The sequence below is a fragment of the Amblyomma mixtum genome, chromosome 5, assembly GCF_055824585.1.
Source record: "Amblyomma mixtum isolate Tamu chromosome 5, ASM5582458v1, whole genome shotgun sequence".
Lineage (NCBI taxonomy): Eukaryota > Metazoa > Arthropoda > Arachnida > Ixodida > Ixodidae > Amblyomma > Amblyomma mixtum.
The window spans coordinates 31,857,049-31,874,454 of NC_143016.1; the positions used below are offsets into that span (position 1 = coordinate 31,857,049).

A 17,406-nucleotide genomic window follows, 5' to 3' on the forward strand; every position below is an offset into this window, starting at 1 on the left:
AAAATAATTTAAATACAAATAGGATAGGGCACAACACAGCACAGTATGACACATGCTTAAATAATAAATGGCACACTAGCAGCACAAGTAACAAATGACAAGAAAGAATGACGAGAAGGATGACAAAAATTGGCACTGGCAAATGCATCAGAAAGCTGTAATCAAAATGTGTGCATTTAGGTGTCGGTTCAAGCACCGCACATTTTATTTTATTTATTTTATTTTTAGTTTGCCAGGTAGGTGAGTGAATGGTTATGCTCACCCAGTCATTCAAGTATTCTCTGTACTACATGCACACATGTCTGAAGCGCTGGCCTTGAGCAAGCTATTTCTGTAGCATTGCAAACTTTTTGTGCACTGAAATATAGCCACACACGGTCCCTGCCCAGCTGCATAATGCCATCCCCTAAGCAGGGTTCGTACAAGCTATACAGAAAAAAATTCAAGGATATTCAAGGACTTTCAAGGCCCTTCTAGGAGGTTTTCAAGGACTTGCTACGAAGCTGTATTTCGTAGTTTCGAAACACAAAAGTATTTTCAAAAAATAAATATCTTTATTGCACTCAATGTAAAATAACATATCTGTCAAGGCACACCAAGGAAAGTTCAAGAGACCTCCTGAAGCTTTGCCTCAATCTCTTTGTTCAGGTTTAACAATTGCTCAGCCTTAGCCTTTGCTGCTTTTCTCATAGAATTTGATTTGATTATGTAAGTGAGGTCATTGGCTGCTACCGCCTTTTCAGCATAGTCGTCTGCTGATGCAGTCAGATCGCTAATAGGTGCTTCCAGTATCTTCCTTTTTTTATTGAGGCTGTCAAGCTGGTCCTCAGCACAGCGCTTTTTTGACTGCTTGACACGTTCTTGTTCCAGCCTTTTCTGGGCTTCCAAGTAAGCACTATAATGATGCCTTGCAGCTGATACCGCCTTCCTCAAATCTTTTGTGATGACAATGTTAAAGATACCACCTGCTTTTTCCACTGCATCGCACAGAATTCGTTGCGAGATGTAAGAGAGGCCTTTCAAGTTCTCTACAGAGATCTGTCGGTTTATGCTAAAGCCTCTCTCAACAGTTGCCTGACCATGGCTTAGCACAAGCGAAGATTTTACAACTTTCCACAGCTCTGCATAAGAAGCATTGAACTGCAGAAGTTCACTAAAAAAGGTGTCCAGACTGGTGGCTTTCTCGAAAAGTCGCAGTTGATGTTTTTCTTGCAACAGCTCCGTGTACTCTGCAAGTACAGAGTCTCGATGCTGATCTGTCAGCCTCCCTGCCGCAATGAGTGCTTCCAACTCTTTCTTGAGGCCTGCCAGGCACTCATTAGGACTGCAGCACATTTGTCGAGGGTCAAGCGAGGAAAGGCCTCTAACCACTGGGAACCTCAAGGGGCTCTTCTCAAGGACCTTCTTCGTCACTGCGATTAGGAACTGCTTACACTCCATCTTGAACTGAAATATATCCTTTGCACTTGCATTGCTCTTCTTCAGGATTTGTTCGACTGTGTGACCAACATCCACTTTTTCCAATGGTGTATGATTCTTTGGGTCCTCTATATCAATTTGCAGCATGCCAGTGATCCCCGTTGCTGAAGACAATGTAGAACACTTGATAAATTTTGTCATTAACTTTCTGACTATCGTCTCCAAGTCTCTTGCCAGAAGAAATAACATCGGTTTGTCAGTTTGGAATTCCATTAGGAATGGCTTCAGTGTGGCAGCAACACTAAGAGCAAAATTCAGCTTTGCCACTACTAATGTGTCCTGAATGAATTCAACAATGTTCTGAAAAGACACACACTTTGGCAGACTCACTTGCTTCTTCCTTGCGGATTCCACAAACTTCTTCACATCACTCCAGAGTTCCAGAGCTCTTTCGATGACAGCCACATTCTCAACCCATCGATGGGCAACATATTTCAGAGGAAATACTGCCTTCCCAGTGAGTGCTGAAAAATCATGCCTCCTTGCAGGGGCATCCTCAAACAGTGCACTCAGACTGGACAAAAGGGTGTCGAGTCCCCACTTGCTCGCTATGACGCCTGCCTTGTAAGCATTGTGCACAGTGCGGAGGCTGCAAGTACCCAAGTCAAGACAGTGGACTTGAAAGTTCTCCTGCAGGTGAGATTGCAGCATCTTGAAGAACTTCAGGTTCACGTTGGGTCCGTCCATTGAGATTTGAAGAATCTTCGCCAGTGGCAACGGTTCTAGTGCACTCAAAAGTTGGTCTTTAATATCCTCAGCCGTTGCGTGCCCCATGAAAACAGATGTGTAGTACTTCGTTACCACCTTTCTGGACGCGTCCCAAAATCTTATGTGCACATCCATTTGCTTCTCTTGAAGGCATTCGTTAGCAGACTCATAAAAAAGTACGACATAGTTCTCGCACCGCTCTATATCTCGTTGCAGCGATGACAGAAAAAAAGGTCTGAGGCCGTGGCAGGTTATGTAAGCACATTTCTTCTTGCCACATGAGAAGCCTTTAGCGAGCTCGCTATCAGGAAACATGCGTTTAAACAACTCACCTACTTCCGATGACGATCTGTAGGAACAGTGGGATGTGACTAACTTCAGCGTCCATAAAATCCGCATGTCACCAGCTCGTTTACCTTGCACGCGATATTGACGTCAGACGACTGCGATGGAGTATCTACGGGTCGCGCGCTCGCGCTAGCGGAAAAATACTCGCGCACCGAACCTGCCGCTGCTCTCTTCATACAGGCGCTGTGCTTTGCACGCTTCATGTGGCTTTTCAGTGCGGACTTGCCCATAGTAACCAGGTCGAAGCACTTCCCGCAAGGCTTGCATTTTGCTCGATGTGGATTCGTAGCATCTGGTGCCACCCAATCCTTGTAGGCGCTGTTACTGAGCCACGCGCTCTGAAATTTGCACTTTCCGGGCATTTCTGCGGATCGCGGGATTGCTGCAGTCACACGCAGAGAACTGTCTGAACGCACGGCTGCACAGAGTAAACATCGGCGTACGCACGTGCAACGCAAAACCACGAGACGCCGTACCAACGGCCGGTGATGTCGATGGCGATACGGCCGTTCACTTTTGAACGGGCGATCACGCCACCTCAATGCGGCCAGCTGTCTAACGGGCTCCACCAAACTTGTTAAAATTTCAAGAAATTTCGTGTAACGGTCAGTAGAAAACTATGCGCTGAGAAAATAATCATTTTCCCACTTTATGCACGGGTTTCGCACCGATTTTTCTTTGTGTATATCGCGATTTCCATCTCGCACAGGAAATTTCAAGGACTTTCAAGGGTTAAAAAAAAATTAAGCACTTTCAAGGGCCTTGAAAACGCAATTTTGAAATTCAAGGGTTTTCAAGGGTTTCAAGGACCTGTGCGCACCCTGCCTAAGGCTCGAAACAAGATCTCATCAGGCATTCATATTTACATGGATTATGTTTCACTCCTTATGTCTTTAAAAGCCCCACTGGGCCCGGCAGGCAGTAGAAATCGTCATAAATGCACAAAAAAGAGCGCCGCTTCAGTGCTCTAGACAGATTTGTGTACAACTATATGACGCCTGAAAAAAATAAAACATTTGTACATTAGTCCTTATACGTGGCTTTTATTACATCACAGGCATGCATTAACACATATAGAACGTGGGCACAACAGCATGACATTATAGAGGAAAACGGTGCATTACACATTGCAACAACTGGATAGGCAAGAGAGCTTTGCTAGCGGTTCTAAAACACTTAAAACACTGAAAAAACTCAACAAGTACAGACGTAGTGAACTAAACAATAATTGGCACAAGTTGAGTCTTTGAATGCACTGTAGTAAACCACTTCTCCAGTGATCAAGTTTTGTGGCTGGACGCATTGAGTGCGCATGGGCACAATTTGCCGATAAATTAATGACAGCTCTTCCTTGCAGCCGGACTACATGCTTGGAAAACACCGGCGCATGCTGGCTAAAAAATATGTCTCACCTACTTCGTCGCTCGAGTATGTGTCAATCTGTTCACCTCCGACCGTATGTGCTTCCGGAGGGCTGATAAATGCACAAATTTGGCTCCTCATTTATTCACGGAGAGCATTTAATTTTCAAGGACAGCACTTATAAAGCACTTATAAGCACTTATAAAACATCACCTATAAAGCTTATAAAATTTCGCTCTCCAAGCAAACTGCAAACGAGTTGGTGAACTTACACATTATACCTTGCACTGCTGTTGGTGTTCATTCAAAAATTCGCCGACATTACTCCAACACGCATCATACTAGTATTATCACTGAGTGCACATCAGGACAAAAACAGTGCACTGGTGTTTCAACCTTCATATAAACTGCAGTCATCTGTTCACACGTTTTTATTCAACGCAGGCCAGAGGTTTCGTTTCTTGACCGAACCAACATGGCGGGCCAAGTTATTAGCAGGTGCAAGAGATGGTGCTGCGCTTCCGCATATAGTCTTATTACAGCAAGTGAAGCAGTCCCTAACTGTATCAATACATTAACACTAACTAAGGTATTAAAAAGCTGAAGTTCACAAAGATAAATAACCGATTCGTAATTCCATCATGACCACAGCAGCCTAAGTTAACTGCAATAATATTTCTGTTGATAAAACAATTTAACACAACCAATTCATGATGACTAAGAGAAACACCCTGACAAGTACTGCCCTAGAACAGGATTCCATCAAGGCACAGCAGACACATGCAATTACTATGAAAGGCAACAAGTATGCAATCCTATCATACTGCACCACATTAAAAGAAATCACACCAGCAAAAGTTAATCATCAAAAGCAAACTGATGGAAGACTTACTGATTAGACAGGGATGTCTTGCGTGTGCTACGATGAGCTTTATGCTTACGGCCTGGAGTCTTTGGTATGGCAAATCCATTCTGCTTAGGGCTGAGAAAAAAAAAAAAAAGAAGGGCTCTGACGACCAAATAATGGAAATATTTTTTTCTTAAAACCGCACTGCAGTGCACAAATTGTGCCACACAAATAACTATACAAATCTGCATTTTAAAAAGCAATTTTTTTCAAACAAATAAATACAGGAAGGATATTCACGGCAGCACCTTACCTTGATAACCGTGCTTATTAACGAAAAGGTGCGTTTCTGCATGTGCGTTACCCCCCAAAAATTGCGTATTTTTAGTCCCAGGGAAGCGTTAAATGTCTGGCAGTTTATTTTCGCATGCTTTGCAGGAGTACAGACATCAATTTTTTGTTTGCGTGTTTTCTTTAAAATGATGCATTAGACAGTGTTGTGTCAGGTCAGCCGTAGTAGGCTGTCGGCACAGGTTTAATCAATGCTCAAACGTCAACAGTAGCTGTCATTGTAATCCCAAAATGAAATTTGCGCACTACAGTGAAGCTGGTAACTCACAAAATCTATGGAAATAGAAGAGCATTCTCTCAGCTGACACTGCCTTAAAAAGTTCGCACTGCAGTTTGAAGCACTTCATAGCATATAATGGGTGTGATGGCAGACGTGATCCAAAATGAATTCACAATAACGGAGCTGTCACAATTTGCAGGATCGTAGACGTTTTTCTCTTTGCTCGAGTGGGCACTGACGCAGAGCCTCAATACTATATGCCATTATGAATGAAGTGCTTTATGACGCTCTCAGTAACCAAGGTGTCAAGGCTGCTGACTGGAAATTTCTGCAGGACAGGAAAAATGTAGGGGACAAAGGAGCGCCCTTCGTCTAATTTCGTTTGTACCTCTGCAGGAAGTGTTAAAGAGGCCCAAAGGATTGTAGAGAACGACCGGCATATGCCACTAACAGTTCCCGCAGTGAAGACACAGTAATTGCACGTCTAATTTGTTTTCTTCATAACCAGGGACCATCCTATCTTCGCCTCTTTTTGTCGGCCCCATGTATGATGTTCAGAGAAAAGCACATCTGATCATATAGAGGGCGAGCAAGTAAAGAAAAATACTCACGCAGACTCCACAGCTCTAATCTTTTCCAGGACATCCGAGATATGTGCTGATGTTCGCTGCCGCAGAGCATCAAGTTCTTGGTGACTTGGCTTCACCCTTTCATATAGACTGTCGAGTGCAGACGTCAAAGAAAAGGCGGACCTAAAGAAGATACCATTCACTTTCAAACGAAACTCAAGGTGAAGCAAATGCACACGTTAAAAAACTCATACACCCACCAATATAAAGTACCATTATCAAGGGCCGACTGTCCTGGATCATGGAAGCAAGGGTATGTTTATGGACAACTCTTTTAATGCATTTACTCTTTTTTCATCAAGACATGAAGGCCACGGTGGTTTTCCCGTTGTAAATTTCTCGGCCCATTAAATCTGCGTCTGCACTGAAGATTCCACAAATGCCACGCTACGCTGCATCTGCTAACTAGGCTTCCCGGAAGAATGGTGCGCAGCCGACTGTTAACAATGTTTCTTGGCTGACAATAAAGACTACCAAGCCTTTAAGGGCACTGCATCAGCCCAATTAGTTTGTCACATTCCAACTGGACACCCATTTGTATCAGTATTTAGCAGCTGGAGAGCCCAACTGGTTTCTCAACTACATAGTAAATCCAATTAAACCCCAATTTGCACCATTAGGTAGAATGAATCTTATCTGTTGAATCCAATTGGCCTGTTCCATTAAACCCATTGTACACAGTGACCATTAGAAACTGCTTAGACATAGGCTGCTGGCTACCACTACGGGGATATTGCCTCCATTGTATACATCTTGGCAGTCAATGTAAACTATGCCTTATGCTGAGCGCATTCAAAGAAAGTTTCATAGGCAGGACATCAACAATTGTTCTTTATAGTATGTTTGTTACTACCCAACATATTTGCATGTTTGGCACACATTGTTGAACTACTATGGTTGTTACAACAGATATCAGCTGCTTTTTTTGCTAAATTGTGCCAGTCTCATGGTCAAAATTCAAAACAGCTGTGCTAAACATGCAAGAGGCACATGCTCCAGCATGAGAGACCCATCAGTGTGGTACACAAGTTCATGTGAATTATGGAGGGGTTTTGTGGATATGTACTGAACATTTTGGTGGTGTGTGTGCTTGTAGCATCTTGTGTCATGTATGCTTGCATGCTTGGCTTGATTTCTATGGAAGTGTGTAATTTCCATAATTTAAATTAATTTATAAAAACATCTGCACCAGGCTTGGTCCTCACAAGTGAATGTTCTCCTTGATTCATGTTGATGCTGCAACAAATCTAAGCTGTACAAATTAGACACCGAAATATGTATTTTGACAAACTTGGAAGGTGTATTTTTGGATATTTCTTGAATGCAATTTGTTGACTATGGCCTATTGGGTCCAAACGGTTAAGGTGAATTGGCTGAATGCCACTAGAACGGCTAAAAACAATTGGAAAATCCTGACTGGTTCAATTTCCGATGCCTTTTTGACGCTGCAGAACAGGCCAAGTTTCTCGCAACAAATTAAAATGCATCATAGAGAAACTAATGAGTTGTTCTTTTGCTAACTTGATTGCCAGGACTGTGTTGGTTCTGTGTTAACCAAACCAGCACTGGAAGACAGCGACAGACGGATGACACACACACAAACACACTGAGCCGGTCATTTAAACATTGGCCCGTTTGACCCCTGCACGTTTTCCCATATGGGAATGCAGCACACAACTTGTTCTGTGCATGTGACCATGGGAACTTTGTGTTTCTTTTTGCAGCCTTTGGCTTCTTTTCTGGAAAACGCCATTTTAAATATTTTTGCCAGGTGCCAAAAAACCAGCTTTGTTTTTACCCTGAGAGGCAATTCTCTTCAAATTGTGGGATATTTTATGGATGAATGGAATCACCACCATCCTTTGCTTTAGTCTGAGTCTATGAGGGTTTGTTTTTTACCAGCCATGAAGATCCTTAAGCAAACCTTCTGCCACAGAGACCAATGGATGGGAAGGATACCCCGCATCCATCAACCTAAAATTGGTGCCTAAAATTTTCACGAACAATATGCAAGCATGATCTTTCCAATGCTTTGCGAAACCACTGCTTCACAACTGCCCTCTTTACCAGCTTCGACTGTGCAGAACTGAAGGGCAGCAGGCCTAGGTTGCCCCAAGGCTGGTACATCCAACATGCATGATTTTCAGAGCAGAAGTTTTATGTCCAAGAACCGAATGACACTATCACTCATTGTTTCATATGTGATGATCAATGGATTGCGGGAATCACTAAAAACAAGTTAGTCTACAACCGCAGACATAGTTGCCTCCATGAAAGTTAAAAAAGCACCAAAAAATCATCCACAAATCTGAACACCTTCAAGCCTTCTACCTTGTCTTGGTTCCGCAAATGGTCAGCTAACAAACGGTCACAATGAGCAAGAAGAATATCAAAATTAGCGCAATACACGACCCTACGCATACTCCCTGCCTTTGACGGTACATCACATCATTCCAAGTGGTACATGTAGAAGCAAGTAGTCAGCAATTCAAGAAAACTGCTGACAGGCATCACTGCTTCATTTTGAAACAGTACGTTTACAAACTGATCAATGGCTTCTCCCATGCACTGAAGCAATTTCTGATCTGGCAATGAATAAAACAGGTATTTTTATGTGCAAAGAACACGCCTTCAATCCTTTTTCTTTGTATCCCTTCAGAAAAATGAAACTTGGAAAGAAACTGTCACTAGAAAGGGGTCATCGATAGCAAGGAGCTTAAGCTTGCCTTTAAGAAAATTTGCAGTTGATTTCTGCCAAGTTCCTGACTCTGGTACTATAACCCTGAGTGGGCACCCTGTCTTGTGGGTCTTAGCGGTGAACATCAATTTCAAGCTGTTGCACTCACTTTTTTCTATACTTGAAACGAGACAAGTCAATTCTAATTTCTTGCAAAACCTCTTCCCTTCTGCTTTCAGCTTATGCAGGGAGCTAGTGGGAAGCTTTTCGAAAACTGCGCTAACGGCGTTCAAAGCCTTCGCTCTAAATATGTCCTTCGTTGAGACAAGAAATCCAACATCTCTGTCCGCTGGCAACACACACGACTGTTCACAAAGGTACGAAATAATCCGTCCTATTGGAAGACTAGGTTTCGCAGGCTTACATTGGAAAGCAACTTTTTAAGCATCCTGGCTACGTTTGGCACTGTTATAGGTGTTTACTCAAATGCAAGATCAATTTTCTTTTTTTGGAAACTAGACCGGTATTTGGGATTTTAAAGGCTACAGTTGTTCCAGGGCCGGATTCGAAATGGTAGCTAAGGCTAAGCACAGGAAGTGAAAACATGGTCAGGTGTTTTGTTTGTAGCGCACGCTCGCATTCCAGATTCTTTATTACGCAAGACTAACAGTTCTGGATTTGCAATTTTGAACTATGTTGCCCTGCCCTTCCCAAATTGAACCGGCAATAAAAAGCGCAGTTCTTAAGTTCTGAAAAAAAACCATAGGAGCACATACTTTCTCAGAACTTATGCAAAACAACGAATGTGCGCAAGACATACGTAGACGAAAAAATAAACAGCAAGTTCACCCCAGTAACGAGCTAGTCAGTTGAAAATGCAGAGCGCCGTTCCCCTAGCGCACCAGTGTAAATCGAACGACGGCAGTGAAGAGCATAGTGGCTTGCTGACTTAATAAACTTAGAGCGTCCAAATTTAACGTGAGGGAAGACTCACCCGGCCATTTCGGGTCCGTTCCCGCCTTTTAAATCCCGCAGTATGTTTTTACAGGCGAGGCGGTACGGCGAACCGTTTTCAAATACAATGAGCCAGCGCGAGCGCTCGTTGATGCCCACACGATGCTGCTGCTGCCACAGTGCCAACGACCTTGATGATGTGGCCACCTAGTGGAGATTAGTGCGGTAACTATTTACTTTTCATTAGCGGTTAATACATTTTGAAACTATATTAGAATTAAAATTGTTTTCAAATATTTTTTTTATATGCGAGGAAAATGGTGTCTCAAATCCTTGACTCCTACCCTACTACGCTACTACCGCTGCTACTATTTAAGCACGGGGCGACCTCTCGAGGGTCCTTTTCCCCCGATTGCTGCCGTAGGCGGAGGTGTACTGTCTTTTACCAGCAGGCACAATCCATTTTCATCCAAGTAATCATGCTGCTGTTCAAGGACAAAATCAGTGGTAAGTAAATTTCATTGTTACTGAACCATCTCAGGATGCTTATTTCGGTGTTGTGAAACGGATGTGAACCTATTCATGCAGGTGATGAGATGTTCACCGATTCCAGCAAGTACAAGTTGGTGGACGACTGCATCTTCGAAGTCGAATGCCAGGTAATTAGCTTCTGAAATTTTACCTGAAGAACTAGCACTAACTGCCTGCAGTGTCCACTGCTTGTCACTTTCTAAGCCGAATCGTGATAAGAGTGTTACCTCAACCTACGCAGTGTCAAATGCGCAGTTAAGTCTTTGTGTAAAACCTGCGCACAAAACCGATTATTCATATAACAAGGTTGGGCATTCGGCCAACCTTTGTGTTGCTTGCGTCATGTCGTAGCTTTTGTACCTATGTGCGCTGACCTGTCGCTGATAGAAATTGCAATGCGCAAACTGCTGTTCCCTGTTCGCTCAAGTAGGGTGTCTCAAGTTGAAGTGTCAGTCTGTGTGATCGGGACCCATTCCGCCCTGTGCTTAGTAGCCGAGACATTGTTCAGTACGACGGTACGGAGCTGTGGGGTGTGGTGGTTGGGAGGGCATAGTTTGGCTGCAGGCAGCTCGGCAGCCCGTTGTCGCTTTGACGTTGGTTATCTCTGCCCGATGTGCATGTTGTGACGTCATCTGGAGAAGACATTGGCTTTTCGTGCGTGTCGTCGCTTCAGCGCGAATCGCGAGATAAGCTTGGAGGCGTGGTCTTCTCATTGTCAAGGGCATTGCCCTACAGCGTCCTTGTCAGTCGTTCCCTGACAGTCCAGCGACGTTACCTGGCTTAAATTTATAGCGCCTCGCATTTCTTCTCTCGGTGATTTTTTATTTTTGTTCCTCTTACCATGGACAGGGTGTCGGCACACTTTTTATTCAGTTGTCGAAAGCCTTTTAGGAAGCGACCTTTAATTAAATAGTGGTGCGCATAGCTTGCGCTGACTGCAGGCCCCACCAGTTGCTGGGGTCCCAGTGCGCGTGTGTAATTGATTCCTTGTTGTGTGCAGCATGTCACTCGAAAGCAAGGAGAGATCCAGCTGGATGGGGCCAATCCATCGGCGGAAGAGCTTGATGAGGGCACCGACGAGTCTGTGGAGAGTGGTTTGGACCTAGTGCTGAACATGCGTCTTGTTGAGACGGGCTTCAGCAAGGCTGACTACAAAAACTACCTCAAAACTTACACAAAGGCCCTTCAGGAGAAGTGGAAGGAAGAGGGAAAGTCAGCAGAGGAGATCGAAGACGCCAAGGCCAAACTTACTACGGCCGTCAAGAAGGTGCTACCCAAGTTGGATGACTACCAGTTTTTCCTTGGTTAGTATTTCCCTGACCTTGGGGAATTTTTTTGCCTCAAGGTTTTTGCAGTTGGCCCATGTGTGTTCTTGAGGCCTTGGTCAAGCTTGTTATGAAAAATTGCTTGTTATGAAAACCAGTTTCTCGAATACATTCTCTCTGCATGGTGAATTGCATAGGTTCTGCCTTCGTGTATGTGGAAGCTCAACCTCTTCCTTTCCTTGTTTGTTTTTCTGTGGCAGTAGCTGCTGCGTCGTGTGGCCACTTTTACAAAACCAAGGTCAAGTCCAGACCAGTGATGCTGTTCAATGCAAAGCTGCTTGGCAAAGCAGTCTCGTGCTTTAAATTGGCAGTGGGTGTTATAATGCCATGCCTTGTGAAAAGTGCGGGTTCCAGACTGTCCGGCTTAAGTTATCCACGAATTGAGGACAGTGCATATTCCCACGGAACACTGATGTTGCTACAATGCATAAATTGGCCCAGAAGGACCTCCTGGGAAGCTCCAAGCACATCATACACACATTGCCAGGTCATGTGTGTAGCAGCAGCACGACAGAAATCTCGTGCACTGAAAAGTAACTGGAATGCCTGCACATGAGCACGATAGTCCGTTAGCAGCATAATAGAAATGTGGTTTCAGTGTTAACTCATATTTGCCACATGACCTGATCATAGCATGCTTCTCCTTAAACCATCTGTTGTGCAAACGCCATAGCTGCCTCCTGTTTGCTAATACAGTAGCCGACTGATTTTTCGGACTCCAATAATTTTGACTTCGCTGAGCAACCATCGCGCACCTCATAGGAACGTGTACATTTTCACAACCGATATTTCGGACTTCGTGGAGTCCAAAAGTTCGAATTTTTCGTACTGAAATAGACACCAACAATATTGCGGAGGTCGTTTTTCAACCGAAAGTTATTTCAACCTAATATAGACGCCAGCGGGCATCGCTGTCTCGACCAACCCGTTCCCCGCCACTGAAAGGCGCCATCTTGGAACGAAATTGGCGGGCACAATTGGGCTGGCTTGGATAGGCTTGGCTATTTGTTCATCATTGCCATTAGAGATAGTGGGATGCTCTTCGTTGCTATCAAGATGGCCTGCAAGGAGCGGGCGATTGCAATGAAAACAGGGCAGTAAGGCAGCTGCCGCGGCTTGGATGACGTCCCCCGCAGTGTGGGGCAGCATACGCGGTAGAGGTGGGGTGGCGGACTGCAGTCTTCCCGTGGGTTACCGATGGGTTACCTCTCGGTCTTCGCTAGGGTTATTGCCCCATGCAAACTGACTGTTCTTGCTTCGTATTCATTCGCATTCGCAAGTGTATTCATTCGCGGCATGACTGCAGCCGCATCACTGTCCCGCTGAATCCGAAAAATTGGTTGGGAACTATGTGAAATTGAAGGCTTGCACGTATTTTGCGAGTCAAGAGTATGGTCTACTTCTTCGGAAATCGAGATTAATCAGCTGGCGAGCAGGAAAATTGAAAATTAACGGTACTGTGGCGGGAAATAAAGAACTTGTGCGAAAAGACAAAACTGTAGCAAATATTAGTCTTTCCTAGGGTCTACAGATGGTCTGCCTTTGGATACTAGGGTTAGAAATGACAATCGTTTGTATTGAACAGCCAGGAAGAAAACGGCAAAGGGTGGCCATAAAAAGGAAATTGGGCAAGCTCTCAATCATCCCTTGTCTGGACATTAATCTGGGTGTGGATGTGAACTTTTTGCCTTTTTTTTATTTTTAGGCATTGAATTCTCTGCGAATTTTGGGTTATGCAGCGTGTTCCGTATTTGTCTGGGCTGTAAAAATATTGTCCTGCGTAAACTACTGGCCTCTGCGGGCTCAAACACAGACCATAGGGTAGCGTATGATAGTCTGCATTTTCTATAACTAGCCTAGCATAGGAGCTTGCCTGGATTGATTGTGAACGGTGAAAAACTGCAGTTGTCTGCGTGCAGAATTTTCGACCCGAGCGGAGTAGATGTGAGGATGTACATCTGGTGTACTGCGAAGCAACCAGTGTCCCTGCTCGGAGCTGGTAGTAGTACCACAGATGGCGCAGCCTGTCAAATCTGCTGCTCTGCTTGCCTTGATGAAAACTGCGCACACGACTGCAGTTATTCGCAGATTCCGGACAATCCAGGAAAGTTTCATTGTTAAATTGCTTAGAAAAAACACCATAAGCTGCCTTTTGGTCGGTGGTTGAGCCCAAGTAGGCCAGTAGTTTGTGCAGGAGAATTGTTTAAAACCTCTACTTGGTATAATCTGTGCGGACCTGGTGGCAACACTTCGCTGCAGTTAGCTACAATTTTCATGTGATTTGGGCTATTGATGGCCGTTAATGTGGGTGGCTATGTTTGCAAGTTGGCGTTGACATCATGGCAAGCTGTGCTTGAGTTGCCTGAGACTGCACTGTACACTCGCAGCAATGGAACTGGTGTAGCAAATGCAGCCAAGGCGGACAGATTTTACCGTAAATTTGCATCTTGTACTACCAGGGGGCACTCACTGTTGTGCACTCTGGATTCTTAATGATGCTACATGAAGTGGTGCACATCATTTGGCACAGTTGGGTTGCAGTTTTCAATGCTACTTAGCTGACATGATAGTGCAACATGTGCGCCTTGAACGTTCCGCTCGGTTTTCACCAGCATGTTTCAAGATGAGAAATGAGTGTTTCTTGTTTCAGGCGAGTCCTGCAACGCGGAAGGCATCGTGGGTCTCCTGGAATACCGCGAGAAGCCTGGTGGTGGCGAGACAGCTGTGATGATGTTCTTCAAGCATGGTTTGGATGAAGAAAAAATGGTAACTGCCTCTTTCATTGGCTTCTTTGCTTAAGGGGGGATGAGGGTCTTGAAAACTTTTTTTTTATTTGTTAACATATCTTTCTGAAACTTAGCACCTGGGTGTATCACTGAATGCTTATTTCGAATATGCATTTAGATTTCAAATATCTCACCTGGAAGAAAATATATGGCAAAATAAAATATCCTAATTAGGTCATTTCTTACGGGCCTTTTTAGTAATTTATCAGTTAAATAAACATTTTTAAAGAATAAGCAGACATTTGCAAAGGCCCAAAGCACATTCTAAAGCTAACAGAATGTCTACAAACTAATTTTGTTGATCATAAATAAACAACAAAGTTGGAAAGAAAAAAATGAAGTGGCGGTAATTAGCCCACACTTCGCCTAATTGCTCATATATCATGTTTAAAGGAAAAAAGAAAGCTTTAGCATGTGCTTTGGGCCTTTGCAAATGTCTAGTTATTCTTAAAAAATCATTCTTTAACTGATCAATTACCATAAAGGCCTGTAAGAAATTGCCTAATTGGGATGTTATTTTGCGATAAATTTTCTTCCAGGTGAGATATTTGAAATCAGCATTCTGTGATACACCTGCATGCTAAGTTTCAACAAGTTATGTCGAAAAATAAAAAAGTTTCCAAGACCCTCATCCACCCTTAAATTATTTGAAGGCCTGCTCCAAGCTTAGTGCATGTTTTAGGTTTAGGTATTGGCAGTTTACCAAAACACCTGACCCCTTCTGTTCCTGTTTATTGCAGTAAAACCCTATTACAAGCTGTGACAGAAGACCTGGCCTTCGGCGGGGGACGGCCAAGCACTGCTGGCAGAGCTTTTGTGACAACTCGTTTCTCTGCTGCACTTGGCCACACAACTTTCCCTTAATATAAGGAAGGCGCAAGTTAACCCAAGCTCTGTCCTGGTTTTTTTTTTTTTTGCATGGGCAGCCAGGGAGAGGGTTGGGTCTTGGACTCTCCCTCGTCAGAGGGAGGCTGGTTGAGCTTGCGGACACAGGAATCATTTGTGCCTGTTGTCTTTTTAATCTGATGCTGTGTTGCTGGCACAGGCCTCGAAAAGCAAACTAAGTGCCCCCTTGTATATTGGACACTATTTATTGCGTGCTCTTGAAGAGCACTGTGCGCATCATTAAAAAGAGTTGTCAATTTTTCCTGACCTCTGTGTTCATTGGTAGAAGAGTTGGTTTCTACTCTTCGTGTAGTGGTAGTCTGATGCTTGGAGTTGAGTGGTACGAAAAAGTCTACTTGAGATGCCCTTGCATTACAAACACTGAATGGCTGTATTTTGAAGCCTTACCTCAAGGTGCAGTATTCCCAATACAAAAATTAGTATGTGCACAACTTTGCATGATGGTGCTCTTGCATGCTGTGTACAGAAATTGTTTTTCATTCACTTGTGTCTACACTTTAACAGAGCCTTTATAATTCACCTGAATAGGCTTGCAGTGCTCGTATCAAATACTGTAGCACTTAATCTGCTCACATTCTCTAGCTGTATGGCCAGTTTTTTGCCCAATAAACCAGAGATTATGCCCAGAACACTAGTTTCGATATTGAAGCGCTGATCCCAACAGTTCCCACTTCGAGATAATCAATTTACTCTTGCCTTACTGTACGCTAGCAGTCCTGGTTTGCTGAATTGGTAGAGCGCCTGTTGCGGTGAAGCGATGGTCCCAGGTTCACTGGGACGAACTTTGGCCGCAAAGTTTCTGTGAAAGCTGTAACTTTTCTTGTAGCCGTATTGATTGTGCTTGGGTGGATGCCAACTGGTTATTGCTCCCTATTACAACATTGACTCGTGTGTAGCAAAATTTGAGTCTTGCTCATTGGTTCACTTGCCGCTCGCCTTGCCAGGTCAAAGTGTTTTGCACCAAATTGTCGTACTATAAATGACTCCTTTGCAAAGTACAGCTGCATAGTGACCTCGGCACTGCCCCACTAATTTGGCACCGGTTCAAGGCTCCGCCATCTGTCCCATTTAAGCTTGCATGTCGCATGAGAGCCACAATCTAGAGTTGGCAGTGCCAATGATATGTGTAACTGAATTTCCATGGTGTGCAATAGATTCAGCTGACAAAATTGTTGCGTGTGAACACAAGTCCCATTAGAAGTGTTGACGCCTTCTTTCAAAGAAAAATTTTTTACAAGTACCATGTGCAGGTGTAAGAAATTGCCTTAATCTGGGAATTTTTAGAAAATTGTTTAGGAACTATTCCTTGCCGAAAAAGTTTGTCTTCGCATGTAGGTGGGTATTAAGATTCCCTGTCCTTTCCCAAAAGATAAACCATTGGATGACTGTTTTGGCTGAACTTTTTTTGCAGTGTTGTATGAAACCTTGTTGTATTTTGCACTAACGTTGAAAACTGCCATTGCTTTGTTCTTTAATTTGCAAATACGATGATTTCTGCGAAAACTGCCAAAAACCTTCGTCGGCAACGGCGTGCAACAAAAAGCAAATAGCCGATTTAATTAGTTTCACGTAAGGAGTCTCATCGGTGTGGTGCCAGCATCTTCTGCAGGGAAACTTTTATTTCTGGTCTCGCTGATTGCATTAGTAGCTGCCATCATCGTTGAACGTACTGACAAGACTGCATAATGGAGCAATTTCACCTTTTTAATTATTCTTAAAGAATATGTTTGGACGGAATGCTCATGGTGTAAAGGGTGTGCCATGTTATAGTTTCTTTACAGTTTCTATATATCTGTAGTTTCTATACAAATGGAGTTGATTGAGGCATCTGCCTGACCAGATTATTCAACCTCTGAAGCCGTGGTGCGTATCGACCGCAATGTTAAATTATTTGTATTGAATTAAATAGGGCACCCTATGTATACATATCTATTTGCAAAAACATCGAAGTTTAATGAGCAAAGTTTTCGCGTCAAATTTTTGGCCCTTTTCATTCAATTTATACCATGCACAAACCAAAAGATTCAACTGAACATTTCTGTTAGCTAAGAGCTTCATTACTATCAAATATGGAAAAAGTTCTCCAAATTAAACAGCAAAAAGTTGTTTGCTGGAACCAGCAAATCCCAGTTCAAAACGAGGGGCCAGCAGGTTTCTGCTGGAACCAATTGGTCCTGTTTAAAACTAGCAAGTTCTATAGTTGGGACCAGCACCCTTCTGCTGGAACCAGATGGTCCTGCAAAAAACCAGCAAGGTTCTTGCTGGGAACAGTACCCGGGCTCT

The 17,406-nt window shown here is 43.7% G+C and overlaps 3 protein-coding genes across 4 annotated transcripts in view; 1 reads left to right on the forward strand and 2 right to left on the reverse strand.

Annotated features, from left to right (window-relative positions):
- Positions 1–9,738, reverse strand: part of LOC149341680 (uncharacterized) — a 33,725-nt gene extending 23,987 nt beyond the window's left edge. Inside the window, exons 1-3 of one of the 2 annotated variants that reach the window (XM_089543837.1) lie at positions 9,616–9,738; positions 5,927–6,067; positions 4,790–4,879 (exon numbers count right to left, since the gene is read on the reverse strand). In XM_089543837.1, coding sequence (XP_089399963.1) covers positions 4,790–4,879; positions 5,927–6,067; positions 9,616–9,623 — 239 coding nt within the window. In that variant the 5' untranslated portion in view covers positions 9,624–9,738. Of the gene's footprint in view, positions 1–2,519; positions 2,725–4,789; positions 4,880–5,926; positions 6,068–9,615 lie in introns of those variants that run through there. The other variant, XM_089543838.1, reaches the window with a different exon arrangement.
- Positions 19–2,517, reverse strand: LOC149341681 (uncharacterized). The gene has a single exon (XM_089543840.1). It carries the CDS (start codon positions 2,500–2,502, stop codon positions 607–609), a length of 1,896 nt encoding a protein of 631 aa, XP_089399966.1. The 5' UTR covers positions 2,503–2,517; the 3' UTR covers positions 19–606.
- Positions 9,739–9,933: 195 nt separating the features above from the next.
- Positions 9,934–15,362, forward strand: Tctp (translationally controlled tumor protein). The gene is made up of 5 exons (XM_089543852.1): positions 9,934–10,082; positions 10,164–10,234; positions 11,107–11,410; positions 14,082–14,197; positions 14,958–15,362. Exons 1-5 carry the CDS (start codon positions 10,055–10,057, stop codon positions 14,958–14,960), a joined length of 522 nt encoding a protein of 173 aa, XP_089399978.1. The 5' UTR covers positions 9,934–10,054; the 3' UTR covers positions 14,961–15,362.
- The last annotated feature ends 2,044 nt before the right edge of the window (positions 15,363–17,406 follow it).

Excerpts from the sequence above, each read along its gene's own strand:
- Tctp (XM_089543852.1), top strand. The coding sequence starts at position 10,055 with ATGCTGCTGTTCAAGGACAAAATCAGTG. Across the intron at positions 10,235-11,106 it reads TCTTCGAAGTCGAATGCCAG|CATGTCACTCGAAAGCAAGG; the intron begins GTAATTAGCTTC and ends TGTTGTGTGCAG. Across the intron at positions 11,411-14,081 it reads TGACTACCAGTTTTTCCTTG|GCGAGTCCTGCAACGCGGAA; the intron begins GTTAGTATTTCC and ends TTCTTGTTTCAG.
- LOC149341681 (XM_089543840.1), bottom strand. The coding sequence starts at position 2,502 with ATGTTTCCTGATAGCGAGCTCGCTAAAGGCTTCTCATGTGGCAAGAAG.